The 12,809-nt window shown below is 33.8% G+C and overlaps 1 protein-coding gene across 2 annotated transcripts; it reads left to right on the top strand.

The window, feature by feature from the left end:
* Positions 1-4,412: 4,412 nt before the first annotated feature.
* On the top strand, positions 4,413-6,859 carry LOC140979467 (zinc finger protein JAGGED-like). Of its 2 annotated transcripts, none has more exons than XM_073444874.1 (5): positions 4,413-4,760; positions 4,914-4,999; positions 5,355-5,492; positions 6,015-6,105; positions 6,225-6,859. In XM_073444874.1, coding segments are annotated over exons 1-5 (666 nt in total). In that variant the 5' UTR covers positions 4,413-4,758; the 3' UTR covers positions 6,574-6,859. The 2 variants fall into 2 exon arrangements, with proteins under 2 accessions (XP_073300975.1, XP_073300974.1); XM_073444873.1 differs by having other exon boundaries at positions 4,416-4,760; positions 5,349-5,492.
* The last annotated feature ends 5,950 nt before the right edge of the window (positions 6,860-12,809 follow it).

Below are 12,809 nucleotides of genomic sequence, written 5' to 3'. Positions count from 1 at the left end.
CATATTTGATAATCAATTTTTTCTTCAACATCGAAGTTTCTTTGTCTTTCTTTTCGATGGCGTCTGCTGCAATTAATGTGTTAGATCCACTCTATGTCAACTCATCAGACACTCCAGGGCTCAATTTGATCAATGAGCAATTGCTTGGTACTGAAAACTATGGGATCTGGAGTCGTGCAATGCAGATCGCTCTGCGAGCTAAGAACAAGCTTGCTTTCATTGATGGTAGCTGTCAGAAACCAGATCCTGGTTCGGATAAGATGCTTCAATGGGAGAAATGCGATCGTCTTATCCTGGATCATGAATGCTGTGTCAAAGGAAATTTTTGGCGGAATCGTATATTCTACTGCCGCGGTAGTTTGGAGTGATCTAAGGGAACGCTTTGATAAGGTGAACGGCTCGAGGATCTTTGCACTACACCAAGAAATAGGCTGTCTGGTGCAAGGTAACAGCTCAATTTCTTCATATTATTCAAAGCTACGGCAATTGTGGGATGAATATGTCTCTTTAGTGACGCTGCCAATATGCTCCTGTGAGTCTTCGAAGAAATTCATTGAGTTTGATCAACAACACAAACTCCTTCAGTTTCTCATGGGTCTCAATGATAGTTTTGTTCACATTCGAAGTCACATACTGATGATGAATCCACTTCCTACAGTGAATAGTGCCTTTGCGATCATATCTCAAGAAGAATCACATTGGAGCTTGTTGAGCATGCCTTCACAACAGATGGAGCCTTCTGCCTTCTTCTCTGCACAAAATAGAAAGAAGAATGATATTAGATGCGAGCATTGTAATATGCTTGGGCATATCAAGGAGACTTGTTACAAACTAAATGGCTACCCTCTTGGACACAAATTTTACAAAGGACCATGGAAAAATGGGAACCAAAAATTTAACAGGGAAGGCTATGACAAAGGCAGAGTGGTAGGAAAAGCTAATGCTGCGGTTGTATGTGCTAGTGAACCCGATCAACAAAATGTGGCCCAAAGTGCATGATCCTTCTTTACACCTGATCGATACGCTGCCATTTTGAAGCTTATTGCAAAGGAACAAGTGACAGGAGAGCGAAACATTGCTACTGCAAACATGGCAGGTACTAGACATCCTTCCAATTCCTATCTTCACATTGAATGGATCCTTGACTCTGGTGCTAACGATCATATGATTGGATTTACTGGATTGTCACATGTTCTTAGATCTTGTGGAAATGTCGTGGGCTCAATACAATTGCCAAATGGTAGTACCACCAAAATTAGTAGTCTTGGCACCATTCCTATCAATCAATCCATAACTCTCACAAATGTCCTCGTTGTTCTAGAGTTTCGTCATAATCTCCTGTCCATATCTAAATTCACTAAAGACCATCGTCGTTTTGTCACCTTCTTTCCACGATTTTGTGTGTTTCAAGGCCTATCAAATGGGAAGATAATGGGGATTGGTAGAGAAAGACAGGGACTTTACTATCTAGACAATTCAAGCTTGAAGCCCTTGGATGCACAAAATACCTCTACATCATCTGTTTTTCAATTTCCTATGGTTAGATCCTTGTTTTCAGCTGTTAATAACAATACACAACCCACTGATGTATCAACAGAAACTTTGTGGCATAAGCGCCTAGGACATATTTCTTTGACTCGAATGAAAATGTTACATTTCTTGCCAAATGTTTCTGGTTTGTCTCATTGTGTTTGCTCTTTATCTAAACAAACTCGCATGTGCTTTCCTAATAAAAGATCATTAGATTCTTCTGCTATTTTTCAATTGATTCATATGGATGTGTGGGGACCCTTCCATACACCCACATAAATGGGAAACGATATTTTCTAACCATCTTAGATGACTACACTAGAACAACCTGGGTGTACTTGATGCACTCTAAGCTCGATGTTCTTCCGATGATTAAGAGATTTCTAGCCTTCACTCAAACTCAATTCTCTGCTACTGTCAAGGTCATTAGGACAGACAACGCGATGGAATTTTTCCAACATCAGTACCTAACATCCAAGCTTGGAATGTTGGACTTATTCCAAGCTTGAGGGGGAGTCTTAAAGTTGTGATTTATAATTTATCAGAAACGTGTTTCCTTTGATTAGCACTTTTCCTTCTTAGCTTTAATAGTATAAGTAGTAGTCAGTTGTACAGAACACATACAAAAAGAACATTCTTCAATAAAATTGAAATAGAAAATGGGAGTTTTTTCCTCCCGCCAATTTGTTTCGTCTTATTTTTGCTTCCGACGAAAGTCAGTTTGAACTACATATCATTTCATTACTAAGCCATATAGTGCCATATAGAGAAGTTCCAAAGTGAACTTTTCCTTTAGGCCCATTCGTAATAAAACCAAAAAAAAAAAAACATGAGCCAAACTTTGAGCTATTCAATGACCCCAGAGAAATTGGCTTTCTTTTCGGTGAGCTGTGATAATAATATATAGAGAAAATCAAAAACTTGTTTTTCTTTGGAATTGGTCTACTTATTTTTCAATTTTTGGTATTGGTTCAATAACTTATGAATTTTTGTTATATTGGTCCATCTACCACCAAAATGTTCAATTTCCGTCCGAAAATGCTAATTAGGCGATGACTAAATTAAGCTAACGTGACGGAAATTGAAATTCCTATGGTAGATGGACCAAAATAACCGATATTTATTAACGACAAAAATTGAAAGTTGGTGGACCAAAACAAAAGGAAAAAAGTTAATGGAGAAAAAAAAAACATTTTCTCTAATACATATGAACAGAGTTAGGGATTGATAATAATAAAGACTAATTAGATATACATTGTTAACATGAGATTGCGTTTGGATTGATGAATTTGGTTTGATAAAATAAACCAATGACCCCACAACTACTATTTAAATTGTTCATTTTATATAATATGCATTTCAGTCGAATTTTGTCCATCCAATTGAATTAGAAATTTGAAGTATCGTGGAATTCAAATTCGCAACCTAAGCTTGAAATCTACCAGAACTACTATTGAAATTGTTATCGCTTTAGGTCATATAAATAGTCAAAATTCAGTTTTAATTCAATAAGTTGATATTTTGTTTCACTTCTGGTCCTTTTTCAATAGAGCACTAACATGGTTTGGACAAGATCAGCAACATATGACTAAAATAATTAAACATGGAAAAAAAACCAACTCAATGGACTAAATTTGACGACTTACAGAATCAAGAAACTAAAACAGACCAATTTACTATATACATTTCTTACTATTTCCTGATGTTATGTTATTTACGCGCCGTGAGAACATTTTGAAAGGCGATTCCCAGATAAACCAAAGGTTTCTAGGGAGATGAACTAATTATATGAGATGTTTACTTAGTCATTGTATTAACAATGAAAGTACTAGGATGAATAGAAACACCTCAATAAATGGGACATGAGTACAATAACCCCACGAAACCTAGGCCCCTACACAGGCAGCATGCTCTTTCTAACATGAATTTGATCATGACTGCACAGTCATATGTATATGATAAAGCCTTTGTCTTCACTGCCCTTAGTGTATATAATGCCATTTCTGTCCTCCAAAATTAAGTGGCAACGGTTAATTTGATGCCATATTTATAAGATGCCTATTTGGAAGCCATTCCTAGCTTGAAGGTAACTGTTACCAATTCTAGCTTCTTATGAAAAGTCGGAGATGGGATAAGAAGAACGGACGTCTTGTAAATGTTGATTTTTAGTTAGAACTATTTTTTTTCCACTTTATTAAAAATATATATGTATTTGTGAATATATGCATGTGTGTATATACTATTTCATCATTATATAATGAAAGCATGATAATTTCATCTATCAACTAAGTTTTGCACCGTCATTCATCACAACAATCCTATTGCCTCCATAACTAAAATTTCGACGATCATCGATCCCAAAAAAGCCTTGCCTGCACCATATAAAACAATCACAAAGATCATATAGTGCATCATATTCGCGGGATCCGATGTTTTACGTTGTGTGGTAAGCGATAGATGTAATGTTAAATGTTTATACAACTCAAATGTTTTTGGATTATATGATAATTTAAACATTATGTTTTGATTAACATGATGCAGCCACAAATGACTTTGTAAGTAGATGTCAATATTTGAACAGTGTCAAGTCACCAACTCTCAATGATATTACATACATTTGGGGCGCAACATGATCCTCCAGGCCAAGTTTTCTCCTGAAGAAGAAGTGGTAAACTAAGTTTTGCAAGATTTTGTGTGTATGGACATATATTTTGGTATCATGAGTCTACTATGTAGCTAGCTCCAGGGCAATAAAACTAGCTACTGTACGCCGAGCCAAGAGATTAAGGCAACGTCCCTCTCACTCTTCTCTCTCAATCCCAAACCAAATGACACTACACTGCACTATACTACCATGCATCTGCACACCAAGCCTCTCTTTTACTCTGTCCTGTTTAAAGTCACGAGACCCTTTGCCTCTTTATTTCATGTTCATTCAATTTTCTAGAGAGAGATGTATCAGAGAGAGAGAGAGAGAGAGAGAGAGGTATTAAAATGAAATTGTTCCCAGTGTATTTGGCAGAAAGAAACTGAGAGAGAACTTTCAAACCCTTCTTTTTCTTCACCCATCACTCAACTATAGCCCTCTAAATTTCAGTCCCAAACTGAAAGTCTTGTAATTTACCAAGCTTAAGTTGAATCCCATCTGCAAGAAAGTCCAGAATTATTGTTCACTCCGAATAAATTTTGATCTTTTGGCATCTGTCTTTCTCTGTCGGACGTTCCATTATGTAGGCCTCACCCCACCAAACCTTAATTAGCTAAACTCCTCCCCGAACAACTGCATCTTATCTTCTCTTTTAAATGTTTTCTAGCTTGCTTTTGATTTGAATTTTTACTGGTCCCTAGCTAACCTTCTGTCTTTCTGTTTTTTGTTTTTCCAGGAGATCAGAGGGAAATCCATTAGATCTTAATAACTTACCGGAAGATTACGGCAAACAGACCTCTGAAGATAGCTCTTCATCTGCTGGTACATGGCTTTGTCTTTAGTATTGTTTTATTGGATGCGGGTTCTTGAATTTTATGAAAGAGAGAAAATAAAGAAAAAACAACCACGACCACCATTTTTTATCTTGATTCCAACATGAAATCAATATCTTTTGCTAGATCAATAAGATTTTCTTGTTTGTTTTCATCAAAAAGATAACCCATTTTTTCTTGGCAATGTGAGTGTGAGATCGAAACCCTAGAAAGTAAAAAAAAACATTGACAAGACAAGAAGTAAAAAAGAAAATAATTATGATTAATGAATTAGATGAAATTAGGGTTGAAGTATAGGCATAAGATGGGTCTCATCAAAGTTGCTTTAAATGGCATAGTTGCAGGAGGAGGCTACAGGAAAAAGAAAAACGGCGCTAAGGAAGCAAAAGATGAGTGTGGGAAGGTGTATGAATGCAGGTTTTGTTCCCTTAAGTTCTGCAAATCTCAAGCTCTTGGGGGACACATGAACCGCCACCGCCAAGGCAAACTCTTCTTTTCATTTTCATCATATTATTTTATTTAATTATATATGCATACAACTGCATGTTTTCTTTGCAAACATGAATTTTAGCAAAGTTCGTTATACTGTGATATTATGCTCCCACTTTTTCTTCTTCTTTTTTTCTTTTTGTATTGGGCAATGGTATTATATTCCTAGTTTATTGAAGCACTGTCTTTGTCAATCTTTTCTTCTCACATTATTATTGAATGAATAAATAAATACTTATGTACTGGAATGATACGCAAGTCCAACTCGAAAATTTCGTCAATCAGTCATGTACTCTTTGGGAAATTTATTACATCAAATTAGAAAATTTTCTTTCAAGTGATCCCTACCATTATCGTAGTGACTCTTGGTTGAGATTTTTATTAATAAACTTTTTTTTACTGCATTGGAGAGGGGATATTATAGCTAGCTGCAGGGATTGAACCCGAATCTTGATAAAAAAAAGATCGTTTATTAATAATGATCAATTTTTGCTTGTGGTTTATTATTTGACCAGAAAGGGAGACAGAAACATTGAACAAGGCTCGTCAACTGGTTTTCAGTAATGATTTAGCCCCAACTACCCATCACTTAGGCTATGTTTCAAGGTATATATATATTTTTAAAGTCCAACCAGCTATGTCGCTTAATTATAATTTAGGTACTTGAAATAAAATAACGTTCTTTCATTGCATTTATATTTTTGTTGGTAATTTTATATATATAGCAATGGGCAAGCAATGCAACATGGAGGATACCATCATCAACCAACCAACATGTCCGATCCATCCTTGCCTTTCAGATCCATATACCCTACAAGATTGTTTCCCGCATCCTCACCACTCATACCACCGCCACCACCTATGTACACTTCTCCTCAGCGTCTGCTGCCGTTTCCTTCCAGACCACCGATAAACGAGTACTATGTGGGCCATGTGCTCTCGAATCCGTCATTCGGAGCAGCCCAAAATGAAGGCAACTACACCTGCATCGGAGCACCGGTGGGGCATGGCGGAGGTGTTAGAGACATGACACTGCAGAATCAAGAAGAGGGATTCAACTGGGGCCGGAGATAAGAAAGGGACAAGATTGGAGCAATTGGAAGATTTGATGATCAATCAGTTTCAAGAAGGATTCTACGTATATTTGTTTCTTAATGTTTTGTTTGTGTTGTTTCTTTGGTGAGAGAGTGGGAAGTGTTTTTATGTTGGTGTTGACAAGGCACACTCACTGAAAGAGAAATATATGATCCAAGCAAACTTACAAATTCAATGCGGATATAAAAAGAGACAAGTTTTGTTTTTTCCGAAATGTGGATGATGCCATTCACATTGGAATCATTCAATGGTAATAGATGAAGCCATTTCCTTCGTTTATCGTTACTGTCATTTATATTTCTTTTTATATATATAAATATATATTGTATGTTCACTGAGGCGATTAGTGTTGATACACCAATAAACTAATTTGTCAAAGTTCTATTTTTTTTTATACACATAAAAATAAATTTCTTTGCGTAATTTAAAAAAAAAATAGTTTTCCTTGCAACTAAAATAATCAAGAAGTGTAGCATAAAAGTTATCATCCAAATTTTAGTGAATTAATATCAGATAAGTAATTTTATCAAGAAATAAATTGTTTTGAAAATATTAAGTATATTTTGATAGATGTTATTATAAAATGCATATATGTTTAAATTAAATTCATTCATTTATTTTAATATAATTATTTTATTTATCATATAGAAAAGTGATAAACATTTTATTTTACTGTTTATGTAAATATCAGATAAACATATGATTCATAACCGTTTCTTGCTAAAACTTAGTTTCTTAAAGCAATTCAATCCAGAGTAATTTGGGAAAAACTGTGAAATCCTTAATTGATTTGTGGTTTGGAATTTGGGTGTGGAAAAACGATATAATGAATTTTTTGATAAACAAAAATATTACTTAGAATTTTTTAATATAAAAGTAATTTCAAAGAACTAAGTCGTATCATTCAAAATATGTGGAACTTATATTAATGTATTACATAATATTTTGTACTAAAACAAGACTCACATTTTATCAGCTAGCTATTATAGCAAATGATACTTCATATATCGTTATTGGCTGATGAAAATGATTAATATAAATTATTTGCATGCAGTATTAATTATAAGCTTTTCTAGAGAGATTGGCAAGAATGGGTTTGGTGAATTTTTCTTTTTTAATAAAAAAAAACTAAATATCGCTAGTGTTCTTTAAAAAAATTGACAAGTTTGTTCTCGGAAGTGACTAACTTTTTTACTTGCTTTCCTTGATCCCTCGGGATGGAATATTTACAAATTTTCTCGGTTCAATACACGACGTCCTTTTGTTAATTAACACTTCGTCTTGTATAGTATTTAGTTAGCTCCCATTCTTCTTGATGGCAATTGACTATGATATAGTTGTATCCACTCCAAATGCCAATGCAAGAGCATCAGTAAATGTGGGTTTATTTTACAGTATTGGTAATAATTTCTTCTTTTTTGTGGAGGTGTGAGTGGGGGCAAAAGTTACTAGCTGGGAAAGATTAATTAGCCAAAAGTATCAAACTCTAGCTAGGGTTTCGATAGTCGTAATGTAATGTTTTACTCTTTAAAACAAAATAAAAATAAAAACAAAAACGAAAAATTAGAGACAGAGACAACAAATCACACAGCCTAGCTAGCTACTTAAGAATATTTGCAGAGTTAAGCAAATTTCGGCCAAAAAGCTGCAGCAGTTGAATTTCGAGCTGCCTACGAATGCAAAAATAGGCTCCATGTAAATGAACAAATATAAGCTCTCTAATTGGCAGGTCAACTCTATGCGCGACAAGGCCTAATTCCCTAGTGCTTATACACATACATATATACATATATGTATATATGTATGTATATATATATGTATATATGTATGTATATATATGTATATATGTATATATGTATGTATATATATAATAGTCTGAAATCTGAATAGCCTCTGTTATGTAGGTAAAGCTGGATTGTGCGATTATCCAAGATCTGGCCTTTTGTCCATATTTCAGTGCCCCAATGATAACAACATAGCAAAATTCAAGCTGAAATTTTAATACATAAGAATTAGATATTCTTGATAAAATTATATTCACTACAAGAAAAAAGGCCTACGACAACGGTTTTTCCCCGTTGTTGTAGGCCTTTTAAAACCGTTGTTAGAAGCCCTGTGGTTAAAGGGTGTGCTCAAAGACAACGGTGAAAAACCGTTGTCGTAGACGTCTAAAGATGACGGTGAAAAACCGTTGTCGTAGGTATACAAAACCGTTGTTAAAGGTCATGTGGTTAAAGAATTCGCTAAAAGACAACGGTTCTAGAGTGTTGTTGTAGTTACAATTTGCGACGGTTTTTAAACAACCGTCGCAAATAAATTTGCGACGGAAATCATCGTTACCCGTCGCTAAAATTAGCGACGGTCGTAATTAAAATAGTCGCTAAAGAGCGACTTTTATTATACACCGTCGCTAAATTTAGCGACGGTATTAATTCAATTTCGTCGCTAATATTAACGACGGTGTTTTATGCTTTCCGTCGCTATTTTTGTCAGTAAAATAAAAAAAATTTCAGTCGAAAATATTATATTCTTGATTTTAAAAATTTATTAAACTTTAAAAAAACGAAATTAAAATTGTGTAAGGGAGAAAAATTTTAAGTGTTGTGAAGTGGTAAAAATTTATTAATCTTTAAAGAGAAAAACGAAATGAAAATTGTGTAAGTGAGAAAAATTTTAAGTGTTGTGAAGTGGTAGGGTAGAAAATGGACTGAGGGTTGGGATATTTATAGACAGTTTGCGACGGTTTTGATTAAACCGTCGCAATTAGCGACAGTTATTTTTTCATCTGTTTCCGATTTAAAATTAGCGACGCTTTTATAAGAACTGTCGCTTTATTTAGCGATGGTTAAATATAAATCGTCGCTAATTATAGATCGGCGACGGTTTAATAAAATCGTCGCTAAATGTAGCGACGGTTATACAAAAACCGTCGCTAAATTTAGCGACCGTTTTTGGAAAACCGTCGCTATATCTACATCGACGACAGTTTTACTTAAAACCGTCGCAAATTTTAGCGACGGGTATAAATAAACCGTCGCAATATTTAAATTAGCGACGGTATAGTATAACCGTCGCTAAATTTAGCGACAGATTTTACTTAGGCCGTCGCGAAATCTAATATTGACAACAAAATTTGTAGAAAAACCAGTTGAAAGACAACAGTTTTCTACAAACCGTTGTCGTAGCTTGAAAAAAAACGCTTATACGACAACAGTTTAAAAACCGTTGTCGTAGTCCAAAAAAAAACGCTCATAGACAACGGTTTTTAAAAAACGTTGTCGTAGGCCAAAAAAACGCTCATAGACAACGGTTTTTAAAAACCGTTGTCGTAGATATATCAAAGACAACGGTTTTAAAGAAACTGTTGTCTTTGAGCGGATTTTTTTAGGCTACGACAACGATTTTTGTTAAATAGAATTTTTGTTGTAGTGATTTATTGACTGTAAATTTCGTATATCCTAGCAAGAAAGAAATCAGTTGGTCACCACCTTTGAATTTATTAAGAGTTAAGATTTAAGACTACAAGTATTAATTTTACTTTTACTTAATCAACAAGAAACTAACCACTTAAATAAAAAATTTATTTTCAAAATTTTTTTAAAATCAGACGAGAACCCTTTGCAAATGGCGCTTAAATGTGCATGATTTTTAAAAATATAGCTAAAGTTGTAAAAGAAGTTTAATTTAATATCGAGGGGTTTATGTATTTTTTTAAAAAATATTCCACACTAATGATAAATGCAATTTACAAACTATATTTTCTTCAATTTATAATATTATGATATTGTATTTGATGGGTATGATAGAAATATGAAATAATAACTTATATTTTGATTGTTAAAGTGATATGATGGATAAACACTAGCAATTGATTCATTAATAAAACAATATTTGGTATATACGATTTTATTTGGGATAATTCATGTGAGTAAATGCTAATTTAACATAATTTTCTCCAAAGTTTAAGATTATTCTTTTCTGCATTTCGTCTCTTCAACATAACTTCCTAGCTTTTTCTTCGTATTTTTTTGTTGTTGTATATATTTACACTTAAATTGTGCTAATTAAAATGACTCACTAATTCACCTCATAAAACCCAATTTCGATCCTGATCCTCAACCCAAAGCTCCTCCATTTCTACCTACTCCCAACTTCTTTACATCTATTCTCTCTTATTTTTGGTCTCTCTTGTTTCAACATGAAAATGAAATATCAATAAAGAAATTAAAGTCTTTAAAAGGCGAATTCGGGAGACTTTCTTACATTCCTCACTACCGACATTCACAACCTATCGATCATCCTATTTCATGAATATGATATATATCTAGTGTGATGTATGGAATATATGACATCGTTTTGAAATTAATTACATATTTAAGTATACTGATCACATTACACTTAGCAAGTACTAGTCATAACTCTGCTGCAAACATGAAGATAATACAGAGTTCAGACCAAAGAGCCAATTAAGAAGAAAAATGACACCATAATTTTTACGTGGAAAATCTAAATTAAGAAAAAACCACGAGATCGAGGTCCACCAAAAGAAATCTCCACTATATCAATAATGGATACAAATCATTTCTATAACAATAAGAGATAACAACAACTCTTCCTAGAACAATTAGGGGGACTCCAAGGAACTTCAAAAATAATTATTCTTGGATAACGCATTCAATCTCACTTTCAAATTGGAAGTCACATGACTCTAATCATATAAAAAATTATTTCTGATGCGGAAGATCGGAAAATGCTGCAACCATAGAACGTATTAAAATTTGTCTAAATGATTAGGCTATATAACACTCAATTGCTTGTTTATTGTTTGTCTTGGGATTGATTGAATGAATGCACATGTATGGCTATTTACAGGAAAAATTTTGGGATTGGTGAAATGTGAATAGTCAAAGTGTGAAACCATGAATGGTTTTCAAAGTTGGCTAGCATAAATTGCTTTGAAAAATTAGTTTGAACACAAAGATGAGGTTTGAATGTCAACAGTTTGAATCGGTTATATATGGTTAACTGAAAACGTTAAAAAAACATGAAGGAAAGTTTAAACCGGTTCACCTTTTTATTTCTGCATTTAGAAAATAAATTTTTAATTTTATTTTTGTGCCTTATTACTTAAGCAAATAAATATTATGAAATAAAATGGTATCTTACTTCATTAGTGGTGTTTACTATATATCACTTAGGATTCGAAATCGTCGAATTAACCACGGATGAAGTATGTCAATAAAATTGTATTAGTGCAAAAAGCTTTCAAATTAGCATGTAATACGCACTATTAAATTAAGTAATGATTTTCTTAAACCATAATTTTCCTAAAGAAGGATTGTAATAATATTATTAGATTTCAACAACAATTATTAGCTTCAGCAACAGTATCAATTTTCCTTAAAAGGTGTTTTGACTCCTTAGTAGGAAAACGACTTTTTTAAAAAGTTCAGAAATTTTTTAACTCTTGTGTAACTGTGTTCGTCGAGCACATTCAATTGCTGGGTACTTGATTAAACTCATTTCATTCAACCAACGTACAATTCGTGGTGAACTGATATAATCATCAAATTTAGCAAGCTTGCAATATGATAGTTCTATTTGTCTTGATCAAGTGTAAGAAGCCCTTCGTTTGTTGAAAACCATCGACCATCTCTTCGCAACCACGGAACAGCACCGGAATGCAGTTTCAAGTTCTTCTTTTCTTCATTTCTTGTTCATTCAAATATTGGTAACATTGTAAACATTTACATCTCTTAAACTCCATTTCCCCATTAAGACAACATAATCCCAATGTCAAGGAAAAAAACAACAAGATTCTACCAAAAAACCAGTCTCACTGTTACACTACAAGAGAACCACAGAGCACTATGTGTTGTAGTCTCTCTCACACAAGCCGAAATCCCGAGATTTTCATTGGTGAAAGCAACAACACAACGTACAAGGGTTTATTTTATATATTTGAGTGGAGCATGCATTTATGCTGGCCAGTAAAACTACACGAAAAAGGTTGCAGTGTCCATTTAAACTTCGAAATCTGAAAGAGACGATATGGGCTGCAGCAAAAGTCGATCGTCCTATATCTTTTAGGGTCTGGTCTGCTTACTCGTGGAAATATCGGGATTTTGGAGATGTTTAAAGCTGCATGATGCGTACCTATTAATATGTATATTTTTATCGTAAGTTTTGTTTGTAAGTAATAACAAACAATGATT

Source organism: Primulina huaijiensis, chromosome 6 (genome assembly GCF_012295235.1).
Source record: "Primulina huaijiensis isolate GDHJ02 chromosome 6, ASM1229523v2, whole genome shotgun sequence".
NCBI lineage: Eukaryota > Viridiplantae > Streptophyta > Magnoliopsida > Lamiales > Gesneriaceae > Primulina > Primulina huaijiensis.
This window is presented reverse-complemented; position numbering and strand designations above follow the sequence as displayed.

What these genes read in the sequence shown, in the direction of transcription:
- LOC140979467 (XM_073444873.1), top strand. An exon ending in AGATAGCTCTTCATCTGCTG is followed by an intron (nt 5,000 to 5,348) that starts GTACATGGCTTT and finishes TAAATGGCATAG; the next exon opens with TTGCAGGAGGAGGCTACAGG. An exon ending in CATGAACCGCCACCGCCAAG is followed by an intron (nt 5,493 to 6,014) that starts GCAAACTCTTCT and finishes TTATTTGACCAG; the next exon opens with AAAGGGAGACAGAAACATTG.